Source organism: Oncorhynchus gorbuscha, linkage group LG04 (assembly GCF_021184085.1).
Source record: "Oncorhynchus gorbuscha isolate QuinsamMale2020 ecotype Even-year linkage group LG04, OgorEven_v1.0, whole genome shotgun sequence".
Lineage (NCBI taxonomy): Eukaryota > Metazoa > Chordata > Actinopteri > Salmoniformes > Salmonidae > Oncorhynchus > Oncorhynchus gorbuscha.
In genome coordinates, this window is record NC_060176.1 from 18831142 (window position 1) to 18852329 (window position 21188).

The 21188-nt window shown below is 46.1% G+C and overlaps 1 protein-coding gene across 20 annotated transcripts in view; it reads right to left on the reverse strand.

The window, feature by feature from the left end:
• LOC124033793 (CUGBP Elav-like family member 3-B) overlaps positions 1-21188 on the reverse strand; it is a 153616-nt gene that overhangs the window by 32815 nt on the left and 99613 nt on the right. For 9 of the 20 annotated variants that reach the window (XM_046346097.1, XM_046346109.1, XM_046346107.1 and 6 more), the window contains exons 4-6: positions 14380-14508; positions 8255-8334; positions 663-851 (exon numbers count right to left, since the gene is read on the reverse strand). In XM_046346097.1, coding sequence (XP_046202053.1) covers positions 663-851; positions 8255-8334; positions 14380-14508 — 398 coding nt within the window. The remainder of the gene's footprint in view (positions 1-662; positions 852-8254; positions 8335-14379; positions 14509-21188) is intronic. The other 11 variants (XM_046346113.1, XM_046346111.1, XM_046346112.1 and 8 more) reach the window with 8 other exon arrangements.

The window sequence follows — 21188 nt, forward strand, 5'->3', positions numbered from 1 at the left end:
GAGAGAGAGGAAGAGGGGGGGTGAGGGAAAAAGGAGGGAGAGGGAGGTAGTGGAATAGAGAGGGAGGGAGACGGTGAGAGGGGGAAAGGGAGACGGGGAGAGAGAGAGGCAGGGTGAAATCGCCGCAGGACGAGGGGCATGTTTACTTTCACATCAATGTTTGCTTGGCCATGTTGTTGAATAGACAGGTCTCTGTTGCCCCGGAGCCCTGCTACTTAACAACACTGCTGCTTTACAGGGCTGCTGCTCATTACAAATAACAGATAACGCAATATAATGAGATGTAAATAGAGGGCCGACAGACAGACAGACAGACAGACAGACAGACAGACAGACAGACAGACAGACAGACAGACAGACAGACAGACAGACAGACAGACAGACAGACAGACAGACAGACAGACAGACAGACAGACAGACAGACAGACAGACAGACAGACAGACAGACAGACAGACAGACAGACAGACAGATTGCTTTACTGTGTGTGAGTGGGTGATTCTCACCTGGCAGGGCGAGCTGTTAGTTACAGTGTGAGTGCAAACTCTACAGTTTCCAAACTTGAGGAGATGTTAACGTCAGGTGTGAACGTAGATAGACAGAGTGTGCATGACAAGCTATCAGGAGGAGCCGTGACTCGCATGCGCAGAGTGTAAAAGCTCACCGTCTCCTCCCCCGTGGAGCCGAGACTTACAGCGTGAGAGTAGGCACCATAGGCCCCAAACTGGATGGTCATGGGGCTGAAGATGCCGAGCTGGCCCGCCATCTGATGCATCCTACGCAGGGTCCGCTCCTTGTCCGTGTCGGCAAACTTCACCACCAGGCTGGAGGACGCCCCCTGGGGATACCCACACTGCAATCAGTCAAGACAACACTCATCTCAGCAATGGACAGACACACACCACACTCAGTCAAGACACGTACCTCAATGACTATGCACGCACACACCTCGACGCAGGACACCACACGTACTCATGCACACACCATACGGAGTCATGACCACACACACTACACCAGACACACACACTACACAACACCAGACACATACCACACAACACCAGACACACACCACACAAGGTCTGGGCGGACTATTTCATATTAGTGCATATTTTAAATGTCTACAATCTGAGCTGTGTAGAGACAGTGGGAATAGTAGATGATCTGTGGGTTTAGTCTAATTTAGACTACTAGTGTACACACAGAGTGTACAAATCATTAAGAACACCTTTCCATGACAGACTGACCAGATGAATCCAGGTGAAAGCTATGAACCCTTATTGATGTCACTTGTTAAATCCACTTCAATCAGTGTAGAAGAAGGGGAGGAGACAGGTTAAAGAAGCATTTTTAAGCCTTGAGACGATTGAGACATGGATTGCGTATGTGTGAATGGGCAAGACAAAAGATTCTAAGTGCCTTTGAACGGGGAATGTTAGTAGGTGCCAGGTGCACCGGTTTGTGTCAAGAACGGAAACAGTTTCCCCTGCGTATCAAGAATGGTCCACCACCCAAAGGACATCAAGCCAACTTGCTACAACTGTGGGAAGCATTGGAGTCAACATGGGCCAGCATCCCTGTAGAACGCTTTCGACACGTTGTGGAGTCCACGTCCCAACGAATTGAGGCTGTTCTGCAACTCAATATTAGGAAGGTGTTCCTAATGTTTGTTATACTCAGTGTACATTGGAGTGAACTGTGGTCCTTCGTGTGGTCCCAGAGGAGCCCTAGTCCCCCTCCCGTCGCTCAACTGAATACGATACTCTGTAATGAGGTCTGACTGGAGCCTTTGGCGTGCACAGGGAGAAGTATTGACTAATGACAGTGCCTTATGGCAGATATAGTGCTGTATTGATGTCTGTGCTTCTGAGTTTGGATCCAATTAAATCATTTGAGAGACAGAGACCAGAGTCAGTTCTTCATATGACGTCCAGGGAAAGGAGAGGAGAGAGGAGAGAGGAGAGGGGAGAGAGGAGAGAGGAGAGAGGAGAGAGGAGAGAGGAGAGGAGGCTGCCAGACAGGCAGCGAGACAGACACAGAAAGCCTCAGACACTGTCAAGAGGCCCAGATCCTATTTATTTCCAGCCAGTGCACGCTGCGCTGAGAGAGAGATACCCAGGAACTGCTGCTGCGGTTGCACCCAGGAAAGGTCAGAAGGACACAGCCAGGGGGAAGTCAGGATGTGATTAGTCAGATCAGAAAAGCAAAGACACGGGGAGAGAAAAGGACTCCATAATCATGACTTGTATTCATCTTTCATATAATGCGTCATCTTGACAAGTTCAGCACAAACGCCTACTTTGATTTGTATTTTGATTACAATGTTTCCTTGCACAGTACAAATCGAAAAGAGATGGAAACTACAGGGAGACAGAGAGAGATGAGGACTAGTGTGTGTGTGTGTGTGTGTGTGTGTGTGTGTGTGTGTGTGTGTGTGTGTGTGTGTGTGTGTGTGTGTGTGTGTGTGTGTGTGTGTGTGTGTGTGTGTGTGTGTGTGTGTGTGTGTGTGTGTGTGTGTGTGTGTGTGTGTGTGTGTGTGTGTGTGTCAACAGCCAGAATGTAACCTCTACTGGGTCTCAAAAACAAAAGGCTAGAACCCAGCCCAAGCAACTCTCCAGTGGTGCTTGAAGGGGGTCCGCCTCAAAAAGCAAAACAGAACAAAGACAAAGTCCCCCTTAAAAACAAAGAAACAAACAAACTGTCTCACGCAGTGAATGTGAATGCAGTGAGTGAGTGTTGAGCCCATCCACCAATAGCGGTGTGTGTGTCTCCTGCACTGTGCTGTAGAGGCTGGGTGGGTGTTGGGAGGGGTGTCAGCCTGCACCCTGGGGGGACAGTTGGTGTCATATTGGATTCTTCCTGTCAGAGGAGCCAGCCCTCTTCAGCCCTGCACCTGCCAGCCAGCGCCTCACCTCAGGCCAAGGGGGACCCATCTGGTTCTGTTCCCAAGATGCCATTTCAATTAGCTGAATCAATATGGCGGAGTGCCGCTCTAATGGTACACTGTTTTGTCCTTTCTAATTTCATTTCATTTCCTTCCCACCCCCTGACCTTTCACTGTTCTTTCCCTATCTTCTGCTGGGACTGGTGGAGGGACGGGACTGTCGGTTTTAATGAGGTCTGCGCTGAGCAAACATATCCCTCCAGCGCCTCTCCGACCGGTCGCACCGCGCCTCTGCACTGCCCCCGCTTCCCACTTTTCCTTTAGCAGAGCGAGGGCCTGGCACTTAGATCACATTCAGTTTCTGCTTTATGTAGCTGTGTATTCCTTTATCTATTTATAACCATTTTTCATTAACCATTCTTCATTTATTCATGAAGAACACATTGTGAGCAGCAAGAAGAAGGCTTGGGAGGGGAGAGCTCCGGGCAGCCTCTACTCAAAGCACTGTGACTCAGGACTCACTGACCCAAGCTAGGCTGGGCTGGTTTCTCCCTGCCTGCATAGTGCAGAGCAGAGTAGAGTATCAGGGAGCAAGAAACAGTCTGCAGAGCCAGCCTAAAGTAGCACTAAAACTGAAACACTACCACAGCTCCTATTCACTATGGTACTGGAGAGAGAACAAACTGTGCTGGCCTTAGAATCTCATACTTTCTAAAAAATCCCCTAAATCAGAATTGGTTCTTCACTCTATCTATAAAATATCTAGTGTCAGAACAAAGGATTTCATACCTTCTACTTCCTGTTATTCTACCTGATACATCCTGACTGGATATCCAGCCCGATCTCTAGGAGAGACAGGGGACTTCAGAGGAAGAATTCACTCGAGGGGATCAGAGGACTCCATCCATCTGGAAAGAACTGGGAATAATTCAGCCACTAGATGGAAAGCAGCTTCTCTCTCTCTCTCTCTCTCTCTCTCTCTCTCTCTCTCTCTCTCTCTCTCTCTCTCTCTCTCTCTCTCTCTCTCTCTCTCTCTCTCTCTCTCTCTCTCTCTCTCTCTCTCTCTCTCTCTCTCTCTCTCTCTCTCTCTCTCTCTCTCTCTCTCTCTCTCTCTCTGTCTCTCTCTCTCTCTCTCTCTCTCTCTCTCTCTCTCTCTCTCTCTCTCTCTCTCTCTCTCTCTCTCTCTCTCTCTCTCCTCATCTCCATCTCTCTCCTTTCTCTCTCCTTTCTCTCTCTATTCTCTGTCTCTCTCTATTCTCTCTCTCTCTCTCTCTCTCTCCCCATCTCCATCTCTCTCCTTTCTCTCTATATATTCTCTGTCTCTCTCTATTCCCTGTCTCTCTCCCCATCTCCATCTCTCTCCTTTCTCTCTCTATTCTCTCTCTCTCCCAGCAGAAAATCATAACCTGACAAACAAACAAAAATAATAACCTCCAACGGCATGACTCCTATCTCGAAAGAAAATGAATTCAGTGAGGGGCAACAGGGAGCCTTCACTTTTGATGGGTACAGCTGAGGAATTTGTCACAGGTTCAATAACTCATCTAATTTTGAGAACAACACACTTGACTTGTGAAAAACTCACACTGGATGTTGTGTACGGGGCCAAAACCAAGAAGAAGACAAAAGAAGGAAATGTAATTGAGGGATTAGAAATAAGCCAGAAGAGTGAAACGCCATTCTGTTTTTATCTGCTCATAGCCCTGATATGAAGTCACTGGTGTAAAGTGGGTACTATACAGACATGTAAACACACACTCCGACTTTATCCTCAGCAGAAGCTTATGACGACACAATATGGGAAATAGTGTGTGGAAGCCTGTCCTAACAGAATACTAATGACAAACCATTACTTTACTATCATAATGGCAACCATGTAGACCGTTTTTAAAAGGAAATGACTTCTGAAATTCTACGTTTATCTGTAATCATTCACCTTCTATACTTCATGGACATAGCAAGAATTCCAGTCTCCTCAATATGATGTCAAAACAGGGAATGATTTGTAAGCTATTGCACTAAAATAGTCCTCTAAACCCTGGTTCAGTGACATTATTGGGCTCCATCCTTGCTGATAGGGTTCAGCCCAAAGCCGTAAATGAGATAATCAAATTGAAGATAACAAGTTTGTCCAGTAATTGGATGAGGCCTCCATGTGGGCCTCCAGTTCAACTCCTGTTGAACCGGTCTCTCCACATATCCCAGTGGGCCTGATGGGAGGTATGTGTCTCATTAGTCTGTCTGTCTTTTTGTCTGCATTGGTCCGTACTGTCCATCAGTGACATGGCAACATGACCTACCCACGACACTCACCCACTTTAACAACACACACAAACACACCATTAAAATACACACACAGTGTAAGCGATCTCAAGCAATAAAAGTGTATCTTCTCGTACTTGTATCTGTGTTAGAAATTCTATCATGCTTTCATCCAGCGTAGAAGAGAGAGAGAGAGACAGAGAGTGAGAGAGACAGAGAGTGAGAGAGAGAGTGAGAGAGACAGAGACAGAGAGAAAGAGCGACAGAGAGAGAGTGACAGAGAGGGAGATGTATAGATCGATAGAGAGAGACAGAGACAGAGAGACATCTTCTCGTACTTGTATCTGTGTTAGAAATTCTATCATGCTTTCATCCAGCGTAGAAGAGAGAGAGAGAGACAGAGAGTGAGAGAGACAGAGAGTGAGAGAGAGAGTGAGAGAGACAGAGACAGAGAGAAAGAGCGACAGAGAGAGAGTGACAGAGAGGGAGATGTATAGATCGATAGAGAGAGACAGAGACAGAGAGACAGAGAGAGACAGCGAGAGAGAGAGAGAGAGACAGAGAGACAGAGGGTGAGAGAGAGACAGAGTGAGAGAGACAGTGAGAGAGAGTGTGAGAGAGCGACAGAGAGAGAGAGAGACAGTGAGAACGACAAAGGGATTGAGAGAGTGACAGAGAGAGAGAAAGAGAGAGAGAGAGAGAGAGAGGGAGAGAGAGAGTATTATGTGTCATGCTCTCTAGCTTTGTGTTATCTCTCATTAATCTGGCTCTCCACTACCTCTCTTTCTCTCCCTTCTCTCCTCTCACACACTGTCTCACTCCTGCCAACACTAGTGAGCTCAGCAGGCCCTGTCACCGCCGGTGCGACACAGAACACGGCCATGTCTGCAATTTGCTGGGTGCTGTCTGCCCCCGGCTCTGCCATTTGAAGCCCTGCCACCTGTGTCTCCCCCTTTTTCGTTCTCTCGTTCTCTTTTGCTCTCTCTCGCTCTCTCTCCACAGCCTTAATTCAACAGCTGAACCAAGAGAGCGTCGGCCTGTTTGGAGCCTGATTACCTTTTAAGTTCAATTAGGGGCACCTGCAATCTGCATCAATTAAAGGCCTGACCTGATCTATCAGCCGCTGCCCTTCGGTGGCGTCCCTCGCCCTTTCCCTTCATTACCATGGCTTTCATTACCACCCAATGTATTTTGGTCTGTGCAGGTATTATTTACGGCCGGGTGTGGCTGCCAGCTAACACAGATGCTCTAGAGTTGAACATTAAGAGAGAGCTCTTTGTGCGAGACTGGTCCAGACCCCACAGCTGGCAGTAGGTTAGAGAGCCTCTCTGGATCCTGCCTCCTGTTAGTCGGTTGTTGACGACATGTGGCACTGATATTATCCAAATTAACTGCATCCCCCTAGGTATCAAAGCCTTATCTCGGTACTAATGGCCACCTTGCCTATTAATCTGACTGGGACTTGGACGTAGGATATAGAAGTAACAGGTGCAGGGGTAGTGGGAGAGATATGGATAATATAGATTATGAATGAGCTTTTGGATGGCTCTGGATACAACTCCGGGTCTGTTTGGGGCTCCATATGTCGCCTTGGACAGTTCATCTGTCGTGGAGCAGCACTCAAGTGGTTTAGCTGGCTTTGGTACTGACCCTGTGTTACTGCAGGCTGGGCAGGGCAGGGGCTCAGCGCAGCAACAGACACACACCCAAAGTTAGAGTTGTTGTGTTTTTTCACCCCCTCCCTAAGCTTGTGACTTCTAATGCTATTGCAAAACGTGTCAGACAGCATCAGTAAGGGAAGTATGTGTAAATGACATCCGGCTTCCAGGACAGAGAGCCAGAGAGCTGAAGTAAATATTTATAGCAAGACGTCAATGGAGTGTATGAACTTAAGGTGTCTGCCAGGGACTGTGAATCTAAAATATGCATTGAGATTCTGTGTTATTCATCATCTTCCCTTAGTAAAACATGTTTAACGATGGCCGTTACATGCCAGATAACAAGCATAACAACCCCAATTTGTAATTACTGCAGTTTGACAGGAGTTGCAGGATATCCAATAGTTAGGATGATTCCCTGCATGTTGGGTAGGAGGAGATGTTTGTGTTTAGAGAATTACAGTATGATACTGTAAAACACTTTGGTTCCACGGTTTATTCTCTACTATCGTGGTCTCAAATGAATCGTCCAAGCATGCTTGCTACAAAACCTACGACTATAAAGGTAATAACTAGTTTCCTAAGACTCGTAAGTTGTGCTAGTATATTGCATTTTCTAATTAAATATGCTGAAAGATAAGCTCTGTGTGAATGTTGTGTTTTTAGACTGAAGGAGAATTCATTATTGATTATTTTCCTCTACGGACAAGTACCTCCCAATGAGTGTGCACTAAATCAATTATTACACTTTTGATTTCAGATATTTTTCAGAGACAATTTCCATATTTGGGCATGAAATAATATGAATCTTGAAAAGCTGCATCATTTCTGTTGCATATATGTTAGGACACACATTATGTATACTATTCATATGTCATTACAAAGTGATTTCTATAGATACAGACTGGTAAAAAGGTACAATAGATATGAGAGGAGATATACAGGCGTAGGATCGTAATTTGACCAGTTTCTCACAGCAGGAGTAACCCCGCAGCAACAGGAAATGTGAATTATTGTGTGGATTATAATAAACTGACAGTTTTGTAGGGGTTGATAAATTGTTAGTTACGACAAATCAAGCCAGACGTTTTAAATTCAAAATTACAAACTTTAGAAGCCTTTTTAAACCTTGAATACACTACAAGTTAGCATTTCCTGCTGTGCATGAAATATCCTGCAACGGTGAGCAAATTACGATCCGACAACTGATCCAATAATATATACAGCATATTCAATGACAAGACATATATGCTGCACATACATACAGTAGTGCAATGTGAAAAGTTGGATGCTGACTGTGATTATTTTGTGACAATTAATAAAGCTTTAGGAAGGGCGGCTATGCCGTCAATGTTCTATACAGTATGTGCGAATACCCATTCTGTATACTGTACGAGTACTAGTATCTTATCGAAGCCGTGTGTGTGTGTGTGCGTGTAACACGGTTATACTCACTGGCATGGTCTGTCCGCCGTGCAGGCTGTTGATGGCCGCCTGTGCTTCTGCGTGGCTGGAGAACTTGACAAAGGCACAGCCTGTACACATGCGCGCCCACAACGACAGACAGTCAGGGAGGGAGAAAGGGAGGGAGGAGAAAGAAAGAGAGAGAGAGAGAGCAGGCAAAAACATTCATTACCATTATTTCCATGTTATCTAGTTTGTTAATGTATTCTGCCATTTGTGTTTTCAGTGCATAACTCTGAATAAATCATTCTAATTGTAGTGTAGGCGTTAGCTGCATGGAACATCCTGTCCCTCGCCCATTTCTAATTCCACCCCTCTACGCCGGAGCACAGGAGCAACAGCATCTACCACCGAGCCTTGGTTGTGATTATTCATCTGTTTAATATTTACACATTGTGATCTGTGTGCAGTCTATCATAAAACAGATTATGATGACAAAGGCAGAGTATTATAATCTGCCTATCTGCCAGTATCTTTGCTTGTGTATAATTTTCTACTAAGGGCTTTGCTCAAGGGGCATTCAAATCATCTTAAATCTGTTGCCTGGCTTATGCAAAAATCTACAGGAACAGACAAAAAACCTGAAGGTAACATTCTAGGGGTTTTCAATTAATTAACTTCTGCTTTCAATCAACATAATATATTAAACAAGATTAACGTATAAAAATGTATGCCCATGATCAAAAACAAACCCACAAATATGTAGCTATTCCAAGTGTCTAAACATATTCTGATCTGTCAAAATGTACATGTTTATTGAGGGAGAGATGAAAAAACTGCAAAATAAAGAAAGTGCTGTACTGTATAAAAGTGTTGTACTGTATAAAAGTGTTGTACTGTATAAAAGTGTTGTACTGTATAAAAGTGTTGTACTGTTTAAAAGTGTTGTACTGTATAAAAGTGTTGTACTGTATAAAAGTGTTGTACTGTATAAAAGCAGTTGTACTGTATAAAAGCGTTGTACTGTATAAAAGTGTTGTACTGTATAACAGTGTTGTACTGTATAAAAGTGTTGTACTGTATAAAAGTGTTGTACTGTATAAAAGTGTTGTACTGTTTAAAAGTGTTGTACTGTATAAAAGCAGTTGTACTGTATAAAAGTGTTGTACTGTATAAAAGTGTTGTACTGTAAAAAAGTGTTGTACTGTATAACAGTGTTGTACTGTATAAAAGTGTTGTACTGTATAAAAGCAGTTGCACTGTATAAAAGTGTTGTACTGTATAAAAGTGTTGTATTGTATACAAGTGTTGTACTGTATAAAAGTGTTGTACTGTATAAAAGTGTTGTACTGTATAAAAGTGTAATACCGTTGAAAAGTGTTGTACTGTATAAAAGTGTTGTACTGTATAACAGTTTGTACTGTATAAAAGTGTTGTACTGTATAAAAGCAGTTGCACTGTATAAAAGTGTTGTACTGTATAAAAGTGTTGTACTGTATAAAAGTGTTGTACTGTATAAAAGTGTAATACCGTTGAAAAGTGTTGTACTGTATAAAAGTGTTGTACTGTATAAAAGTGTTGTACTGTATAACAGTGTTGTACTGTATAAAAGTGTTGTACTGTATAAAAGTGTTGTACTGTATAAAAGTGTAATACCGTTTAAAAGTGTTGTACTGTATAACAGTGTTGTACTGTATAAAAGTGTTGTACTGTATAAAAGTGTTGTACTGTATAAAAGTGTTGTACTGTATAAAAGCAGTTGTACTGTATAAAAGTGTTGTACTATATAAAAGTGTTGTACTGTATAAAAGTGTAATACCGTTTAAAAGTGTTGAACTGTATAAAAGTGTTGAACTGTATAAAAGTGTTGTACTGTATAAAAGTGTTGAACTGTATAAAAGTGTTGTACTGTATAAAAGTGTTGAACTGTATAAAAGCAGTTGTACTGTATAAAAGTGTAATACCGTTTAAAAGTGATTTACTGTATATTTAAATGAGCCTATATTGAGCACTTTAACTTCCATAGGTGCATTTTACTGCAAGCTTCATCCCAGTCATATTATGCTCAACGGTTTCTTCTAGTTTAGACTCCTTCATACTCCTGTCTTCTGGAGGCAGCTCGTGTCTGGTTACTAGATAGCTAATTAACTACATAGGTAATTAACTCATCTGGATTCATATGGACCTTTCTTACCGGAGCAGGACCAGTGTGTAAGGCAGACAGCGTTTTCCGAGCTTTTAAAAACAGCTGATACCCGTTTAGAAAGCTTTCAACAATCCAATTAGAAGTGTTTATATACATTTATTCATCATCAATTCCCCGCAGGGGCACAGATGATTCATTTAAATTACAATGGCTGATAGCTACACCCAAGAGAAACACAGCCAGACAGCCCATTCACTTAGGCATTCTAAAACAGCCATCCAGCAGCCCAATGTAGACAAATGAATCATTTCCTCAACCAAATCAAATGTGGCCAAGGATGGAGTTACATACACTGGCTGCATATAAACAGTTTCCCCCTGTCACCATGGCAATCTGTGCTCCATCAACATGATCAATGTTGTATGTAGAGATGTGAAAATGTGATTCTAATGTAACATAATGTTTTCTAAACGTAAATGGGAACTCTAATGACGGCTACGAGTATAAGTTAGTGTGTGTTCAGACCAGATGCTATATAAAGGCAGGAGACATGACTAAAAAGTGGTTGGTAGACAAGTCACAAAGGGCTTTGATTTCACCGTGGCCCCCTTGCTCTCCCTTCTCTGGCACTCCCCTCTGCTTTGGAAGCTAAAGGTCCCTTTTTCCTCCAACTGGAGCGAGGGAGGGAGGCAGCAGCCGTCTGGGGGAACGTTTGATTGTACGCCTCTGTTTGAGGGAACAAAAGCGTTTAACCTTTGTAGTGGAAATAATAAAGGGGGAGTTTGTTCTGGAAACTCAAAGAGCCCAGCTTTCGTTTCCAGGTTCTAGATGGTATACTGTTGGTTATCTCCCTCCATCCCCAACATCCACCTAGCTAACAAGGCTGGCCCTGGCAGTGATTAAGCCCTGGTGTCCCGGCTCAGCTCAGCCCGACTGGAGGCAGGGCAGGCTGAGAGTCGCTGCGCTCGGCAGACAACATGCATTTAAACACATGGGGCTCTCAACGCCCCCCACTGACTGAGGCAGCGAATGTAGCGGTGTGTGTATAGCCTTGCTTTCCCTGACCTAGAAAAAAAAATACCTGGATAGGTTTAGGACCCGGAGCATGAAGTTCTTTAAAGAATTGGAAGTGAAGCTAGACTCATAAATTGTAGTGCGCAGTCAGTCAAGGGTTTTGAATGTGATGGTTGAGAATAGGAAGAAGGAAAAAAAGAAGAAAAAAAGACTGCATTACTTTCAAGCTAGCTGGAGGTTCTGTGCTGCCTTTTGAATTCCCAAGGAAAATAATATGTATGCAGGAATTTCCATCAGGCAGAATGGATGACATTTATAACACAACTTAATTATAGACCTAAAAACCATCTCTCTGATATTCCTGACAATTCCTCGCTCCATTCAACTCTGGCAGCAAGTGTTTCACTTTGAGAGCACTTTGAGCAGGGCTGCCATACAGAGATGGATGTCAAACTTCTTGGCCTTTTTATTGGGTTGAAAAGACGCTGAAAGCCTCCGAGTGGCAAACATTTACATCAACAGGGGACAAAGGCTCCATAATGGAATAGAGAGCACTGTCAATTTCAAGATCTGTTTCATTTGACTGATGGGACCATGTCTAGTGGTACTGTGGTTGCCAAAGTGATTTGTCTCCTTAACGATGCCATGGGATTGTTGCACAACTGGCTCTGGTCGGAGCAGTCAGTCAAACCCTTCTCTCAGTCACCTGGGGGCCAAACAACTGGGACAGTCTGTAAGTAACAGACAACACCTATGCTTATGCTACACCACTACAGATCTTAGCACAAATCAAATCAAATCAAATCAAATCAAATTTATTTATATAGCCCTTCGTACATCAGCTGATATCTCAAAGTGCTGTACAGAAACCCAGCCTAAAACCCCAAACAGCAAACAATGCAGGTGTAAAAGCACGGTGGCTAGGAAAAACTCCCTAGAAAGGCCAAAACCTAGGAAGAAACCTAGAGAGGAACCGGGCTATGTGGGGTGGCCAGTCCTCTTCTGGCTGTGCCGGGTAGAGATTATAACAGAAAATGACCAAGATGTTCAAATGTTCATAAATGACCAGCATGGTCAAATAATAATAAGGCAGAACAGTTGAAACTGGAGCAGCAGCACAGTCAGGTGGACTGGGGACAGCAAGGAGCCATCATGTCAGGTAGTCCTGGGGCACGGTCCTAGGGCTCAGGTCCTCCGAGAGAGAGAAAGAAAGAGAGAATTAGAGAGAGCATATGTGGGGTGGCCAGTCCTCTTCTGGCTGTGCCGGGTGGAGATTATAACAGAACGTGGCCAAGATGTTCAAATGTTCATAAATGACCAGCATGGTTGAATAATAGTAAGGCAGAACAGTTGAAACTGGAGCAGGAGCATGGCCAGGTGGACTGGGGACAGCAAGGAGTCAATGAGTCTCACAACAAGGAGTCTCACAACAATGAGAGAGACATAAAGCAAGATGAAGAAAAGAGCTGGTGATGTGAAACTGGTGATGAGAAGGGTATAGAGAGTAGTATCGAGAGAAGAGAGGAGCGCTACAGTGGCTGGCAAATGAGTGAAAGAGAGAAGGAGTGAACGAGGGAGCACACTGGTCCCCGTTTGACCCAGCAGGAGCACACAGCACTGAGCTTATTACATTTTGTGGGTTGTCAATCAGAGCCAGGCAGGCAGCGGGAGCGGCCCGGGGAGAGGGAGCAGGGAGCAGGGAGCACGGAGCAGGCCTTTGGGCAATGCAGAGCAATCGAGCCCGGATCAACAGAGAGCGGAGCAGATGTTCACACCGATAGTCACATGGCTCATTATAGCCAGCCTTTCTCTTGAATGTACTTGGAAGCTGCACATTATCAAACCTCCCACCTTCTCACACATCTATTTCACACATTCAGCCATTTAATATAGGAGGATAAATCACAGGCAACAGAAAGAGAGATACAGAGAGAGAGTGCGAGGAGAGGGGAGAGAGAGAGAGAGAGAGAGAGAGAGAGAGAGAGAGAGAGAGAGAGAGAGAGAGAGAGAGAGAGAGAGAGAGCACCCCAACGCTCGCTGCTTATCAGAGGAAATAACAAAGCTTGTGAACTAGTATATGAGAGAGAACCATTAAATAATAGGAGGAAGACACACTGCTGGCTAAGAACAATGCTTGAATCAAAAATCCATTGCCATCTTTCACTTTGTTATGATTCAATGGACTTCATAGTGTTTGGGCTGTTGTTGTGTTTCGGTAAATACTGCTCTACTGTTATTGTCATGAGTGGCAGGCAGTGCTAAAATCCAGGGACAGACTGATTTATTTACAGTAGGACATCATTGTCCACAAACGTCTCTAGGGAGGGGTGACAGAGATGTGGGAAACAAACATAATTACACCCCTCCGCCTTTCTGATAACAGGAAGAGGAGGAGGTGTTTGCAATGTGTTTGTTGAGAACGAGTCTAGGGAAAGTGAATGGTGTTAGGAATGGGGACTACAAAGGGAGAGCTGGAGAAGGAGGGAGTGAAGAGCGAGAGGTGCGGAGAGAAAAGATAGATAGGTGAGAGGAAGGAGGTGTGATGCTGTATGTGTAGGGGAGGTATACGGGGAAGGCGAGAGAAAGAAGTGGAAAGGGATCTACAGAACAGTAAGGGGAAGGTATGGCCAGGGGAGAAGAGGAGGGTGAGCTAAGGAGTGGATGAGAGTGGGAAGAAGACAGGTGAAGTAAGGGAATATATAGAGGGAGAGAGAGAGGGAGGAGAAGGAGAGAGTAGAGTGAGAGAGGGAGAAAGGGGCGAGTAGAGAGCGAGAAACAGCGGGAAGGAGACAGGTGAAGTGAGGGAATATACAGGGGGAGAGAGAGGGAGGAGGAGAAGGAGAGCGAGTAGAGATGAGAGGGAGAAAGTGGGAATAGAGGGAGAGAGAGTGTGTGAGAGAGAAAGAGAAGGGGAGAAAGAGGGGAGTGAAGAGCAAGAGACAGTGGGAAGGAGACAGATAAGAAGAGAGGGAGTAAAGAGGCATGGAGGAAGTGAGGTGTGTGGGCAGGCGCTGACCCTTACTGGCCCCATCAGGCCCTCTCAGGACGGTGCACTCCTCGATCTGGCCGAATGTCTCAAAGAGCCGCCGGACGTCCTCCTCGCTCTGCTGCTTTCCAAGCATCCCCACAAACAGCTTCCTGTCTTCTGGAGGGAAACCGGGGGAGAGGAGGAGAGGAGGGAAAGAAAGAAGGAGAGAGAACACAAGCAAATGCTACAGCTGATGGCACCGTTCTGCTGAGTCTGTGAGGATCACCTCAGCAGGAAACTCAAAACACTTCCTGTCATCATCAGGCACACTGGTGTGTTCTGTTGTTGTTGTTGTTGTTGTTGTTGTGTGGTTTCCCTGGGAGGAAGACATGTTCCTGTCTCCACTGAACTATTCTAGTAGATAGAGCTGCCTGTAGTGTCTGGGTGATGTTTGATACAGATGTTGTTTGGAGTGCTGTTACTGTCAAGCAGCAGTAATACATGAAGATAAGAGCTCCAGTATAGCATAGTAGTGTATATAGTATACAGTGTATAGTGTTCCCTGGGTTGTGTGTTGTACAGCTGTATCCTGTGTTGACCGATACCCTCCCCTCCCTCGCCCGCTTTGACACGGCTAGTCCCGCTGGCCAGACGGGGGCGCTGTGACTACAATGTATGGCTTCTATACCTCCAGATCTGGCCAGTCAGAAGGGAGGATTTTTCTAATTAATCTCCCCTGGCATTAGACAGAACATTCATCTTCTTTACCTTCTTCTACATTATGCATTTCCTATTCGACTGTGTTGTGGAATGGAATGGCTACTAGCAAGAACCCATCCCCAGAACTGATGGAACGTGGCAGGGAGAGGAAGACGAGTTCATTGGAAACGACTCTGTTGATCTTCAGCGTGAGTCATTTGACCATGTTGGGGAGGGAGTGGTGGTGGGGGGGTGGGGGGGGGGGGCGAGGGGGAGAGCATCACCTGGCCCTGGACAGATGTGACACCTCCTGTACCTGCCAGGTACCATTAGACACAGTTGGTCTAAAAATAAAGCTAGGGGAACCTCAGATCCTGTTACATTCCTGTAAAGTTCAAATGCTCCCCGCTTCAACACACAAATGAGCACATGCATAATCAGCCTGCCCTGCCTGCCTGCCTGCCCGACGGCGTGCCGCTCTTACTATAGCTGGAGGTGTCTGAGCTTTATCTTAAAGTGGAAGCCCTCTTGCTAGTCACGAACACGCTCATCTGGTCACGCCTCACACGGACCCAGCCATACAGGGAGTGTATTAGGCAGTGTGTATTAGGTAGCTTTTGAATTGTTAGATTACTGCACTGTCGGAACTAGAAGCACAGGCATTTTGCTACACTCGCAATAGCATCTGCTAACCATGTGTATGTCATCAATTTGATTTGACTTGATACACTGACACAGCCTCACACGGACCCAGCCTCAAGTCTCAAACGTCATGACCACGGCCCCAGCCTCTCACTCCTACATGACCATCTCCTGTAATAACTGGCCTCACACATTCTCCTGCTCCTACACATTCATCTACGGTAGGGGCGGCAGGTAGCCTAGTGGTTAGAGTATTGGGCTGGGTCCGTGTGAGGCTGTGTCAGTGTATCAAATCAAATTAAATTGATCACATACACATGGTAACTGAAAGGTTGCTGGATCAAATCCCAGAGCTGGCAAGGTAGAAAATCTGTCGTTCTGCCCCTGAACAAGACACTTAACCCACTGTTTCCCAGAAGGCCATCATTGTAAATAAGAATTTGTTCTTATAAAATAGAGTAGTAACCGTCACACAGCCATCTCACTACTCATTAAAGCTCCTCTATTTGGCCTGATAGGCCTGACGAGAACAGGGTACACAGTGTGTGGTCATGGGGACTGGCTGGATGGGGACTAGACCACGAGAGGACAGGATATGGGTCTCAGCCGGGATGCAGTCACAGCTTTCAGCTCACAGAACAGTCCAAGACAGGTGCTTGTCTGGAATGAGTCAGAGCAGAGGTGAGACTTGAGTGGCTCCTAGAACACACCTGACTCCATTTGGACTGTCTCTCTCTCTCTCTGTCATCATACGTTCCATTGGGGTGTCACTATCAGGCCTTAACGGTAGAAGTGCACTTTTACAGGCCTCCTGTGGTGTCTTAATGTTTTGGGACAAAGACTAATTTCCAACCTGGGCCGGAGGAGGTCTAATGATAGCTTTACGAGGCTAATTAACTAGCCACGAGTGAGGTAATGAACTTTTCACACATGCAAACTGAAGAAATAGATGACACCCAGCAAAAGTGTTTACAGGAGAGTGAGAGCTCTTCTGAGCCCTCCTCTGGGAGGGAGGAACGGCCGGAGCGAGAATATTGAATTTGGAGCCGATATCTTTTCATTGCCTGACCTAAGCACTCTTCTCCTCTCCTCTCGCCGAGCCGGCCGGCCGGCCCACCGCACCGCACACCCTGGCCAGAGTATGAATCGCTATTAATTAGTCCATTTTGCACCTGTCTCCAAAGCAGCGCGTTATTGGATCTGCAGGGTTCCTCTACTCTTATGGCCACTCGGAGGCTTTTAAAGTGCATTTATGGTTATGAATAAATAACCAGCGATGCCCACTACTCTGCATAACGAGATGTCTAGCCTCCAGAACAGACTGAGAGAGTTATTCATAAAAGTGTGTGTGGAGGGGGAAAATCAATGAGAAGACAGTTAAAGTACAATCCTGCATTTACATCCAGACTCAAGTGAATGCTTCACTATGCAGAACACTTAGGATTTAACTGACATGGCGGGGCTACTTGACCTGACTGTCTGTCTGACCCCTCTCCTCCATACTTATCTATCACAGAGAGATCCTAGCCCTCTTACCCCTGTCTGTAAATGAGCCCTGCTATAACAGGTGATCTGTACTGTGAATGAGGCTCCACTCAGCACCTGCCCATGTAATCGACAAGGTCCTACCTCCCCACTGCTTTACATTGAAGCATAAGTGTCTACATGAGAAACAGACATGGAGAGAGGTTGATAGCTACGTTTGTGTGCTACATTGTCCAACTGACTGCACACACACACGCACACATGCACGCGCACGCACGCACACACACACACACACACACACACACACACACACACACACACACACACACACACACACACACACACACACACACACACACACACACACACACACACACACACACACACACACACACACACACACACACACACACACACACACACACACACACACACACACACACACACTATCCTCCACTCGTCTCTCTCTCCGCAGCTGTTCATTGCTTGACTGAAGGCAGGTGTAATTGTGTGGGATATAGGGCTGTGTCAGTCTGAGTTGGCATGTCCAGTCTGAGATGGCATGTGGACGGCCCCATTTTAGGAATGCAAATAGAAGAGAAGATCAAAGTTATCAAAACACAACTGACATCTGACAATCGCTTGTCTCAGGAAGCCTTTTCATTCCAGCGCCCGGTGTATTAAAAATTAATGGATTTGGCACAGATGCCATATGCTGTCAAGATTGATGCTTCTCTCTCTGAATGAAAGTGTTACCTTTTGTTGTAGGGTGCAGTGTGTCTGGCTTGGTTCTTTATTTCCCTCCCTCTCTCTATGTCTTCCTCTCTTTCTCTCTCTCACTCACTCTCTTTCTCTCACCGGGTGGGGAATGAGCTGTTGAGAAACCTACTTAGCTAAGGTTTTTCCTTCTGGTTGCAAGTAAATGCCACCCTAGAAACAATTAGTCTCATGCTCGACTAAAGTGTCAGTGGTTGACATGTTTTTTTAAATGCGGCCTCATTGCCATATCACTTGCTGCTCACGCCGAGCGTATGTGAGTGCTGCGCTCTGAAAGCACGGACAGCTGCACCCAACGATAAAAGATTCCTGCTCGGCCTCTGGGTGCATTTCAAATGCACAGTAATGTTTCAGGCAACACATCAGATGGGTTATGGTGCTGATGGGCTCATTATAGGACCTGGCGCTGCATGGCACACGGCTGCTGCCTGAAAGGCTCTACCATGGTGGGATCAGACCCCACTCTATAGCCTAGTCCCGGCCCTGCTCCTCAGCCTCATACCCCAGCCCTAACTACAGCCCCCAGTACTGTAGCCCTACTGGTCTATTACTTACCAGCTTAGTTTCAATTCTGGGCCCATTCCTAGCTCCAGACCTGCTCAGCCCTGCTCTATATAAAAAACCCAGCTCCAGGCCCAGCTCCAGCCCCAGCTCAGGCTTAATCCCCAACTCCACCCCAGCTCCAGCCCTGTTCCTCAGCCCTATACCCCAGCTCTATATAAAGCCCCCAGCTCCATCCCCAGCTCCACCCCAGCTCCAGACCCAGCTCTATGCTCAGCTCCATCCCCAGCTCCCTACCCAGCTCCACCCCAGCTCCAGACCCTGCTCCATGCCCAGCTCCAGCTCCAGTCCCAGCCCCCTACCCAGCTCCAGTTCCAGCTCCAAACCCCAGCTCCAGCTCCCTACCCAGCTCCACCCCAGCTCCATACCCAGCTCCATACCCAGCTCCAGCCCCAGACCCAGCTCCATGCCCAGCTCCAGCTCCAGTCCCAGCCCCCTACCCAGCTCCAGTTCCAGCTCCAACCCCAGCTCCAACCCCAGCTCCGGCTCCAGCCTGTCCTGCTGTAATGCTGATGAATATACATCTGACTGGCCCTGCCTCTGAGCAGACCCATAGTCTCTTTACTGATAGGCTTAATCTGATATATGCCAGAAGATTATTCAACATAGTGAGGCGGTAAATAGAATCAGCAAAAGGGAAGGAATATTCAAATTGTCACTGTATCAGGCATAATGATGGGATCCAGGCCTCCTGCTTGTAAATGCATTACTCATACTACAAGAGCTGTCACTTTCATTTACTCAGAAGCACAAGGAAGGCCTTAAACCTTTCGTTGCGACTTTCAAAAACGATCACAGAACAACGGAAGAAATTTTATGAAATTGCCTGTTCCAATTTCTGTCCAAATATTTAAACGTAATTTATTTTTCCTAATATAATTTGGATGTATGTTTTCTCGTGGCATGGTCCTATCATACAGACGCTGTAACCAAGCAATTTAATTTAATGCCCAGCCAACCTTGAGCTACTACGCTGTGTTCCCTGAACCTCTGACAAACTGGGTGTGTACCGCCCTGCCGGGCTCTTTCTGACTTTTCAGAGTTTTGCATGTTTCGTGTCCAAAGGCGGAGAGAGATCTTTTGGCTTCATTTGCATGTAAAGTGGAGCACAGTCCTCAGTGGGTGTTGAGGTGCCTCCAGACAGCCCCTCCCCAGCGGCCTGGCAGCCTGCTGCAACAGCCACACATCAGCCCTCACACTTCCCTATCTGCTGGGTGGGGCATGACAGCACAGCGCACAAGAGCTTGAGGTCCTGTCAATCTCTCACCTCCCAGACTGGGGTCATCCTTCAGAGACACACGCTGAGACAAGGAAGCGCCCAGGCAAGGACGAACACAGAGCAAAAAAAAGGATAGCTCCTCAGGATGCCGTAGGGCCGAGTGCAACCCAGACAGAAACTACGAACCTTGATACACGCTCTAGTCAAACTGAAACTATGTAAAGATACCAAGAGACTCTAATGATACATCATCAGGTAGACGCATACAGAATGGTGGAACTCTAATTCTACATTATTAGGAAGAAAGCATTCAGAGCGGTGGGACTTTAATGCTACATTAGCTTGGTAATTATTTAGGAAAAGGACACGTTGAAGAAGGGAGAGGTAAGCAAACAGGCAAATCTAGACAGAGAGGGGAGACTTTTAGCTGTCTCCAAGCCGTCCGTCGGTCCGGTGTGTTTCGTCTATTACAGAAGATCAACATAGACTTTAGAGCAGTGTTAACCAGCTCCAGTCCTCCAGGACCCCCAACAGACACATTTGTGTTGTAGTCCTGGACAACCACACCTGATTTAACTTGCCAACTAATCATCAAGAACTCAACAAGTCAAATCAGGTGAGTTTGTCTGGCAGGTGAGTTTGTCTGGGGCTACAACACAAATGCGTGTTGTTGGGGGTACTGGAGGACTGGAGCTGGTTGACACGGCTGTAGAGAGCATGGAGAGAGGACTAAAAGGTCAATGCGGACGGAGGTGCTTGTGTGTTAGAGAAGCGTAATAAGAGAATGTCTTCTCCTAGTAAATAAAGGGAGGGAGAGAGAGTGCTTGATACTGATCCACCATCCTCACTCCATTCTACTACGGTGGCCATGGCTGGATGGCTACAGGAGCACTGGGACCTGCAGCCTGCAGATTGTGTTTAGATAATGGCCATCTCCAATCATAGATAACATGGCTTCATCTTTTCTTCACAGACACAGCGGCAGACAAGGTCAGGGGGAAGAGATTCCTCGATGGAGAGGAGGAGATAAGGAAGGGGTGCTTCCCAAATGATTTAGTGCTGAGATTCGCTCAGCTACCCACATCACCCTCCGTTAGCTCCCTCTTCCTGCCGATCCCAACTCTCCGTCTCCCTCACTCCCTATTTTTCTCTCTGGACCTCGCTCTGTAGCCCTCTCTATCACTAGCTCTATCTCTCCCCTCTCTATCCACTTCCCCAGCCCCGTTTGGTTTGAGGCAAATTGCTTGGGTTTAAAGTGGAGATATGAGACACTTTCCATTCAAGCACTGTCCACATAGCTTCCTCTTGTGCTTCCATTGTCTCGCTATATCTCCCAATTGAAATTATGACTTGATCAAGTTGAAAATAAAGGCTGGGTTGAAGCACAAGAGATAAAGATGGACTTGAAGGGAGAGGAGGGGAGGGGAGAGGGGTGCTGGTTGACTCAGAGCAGCAAAGTGACAATAGATTTCAA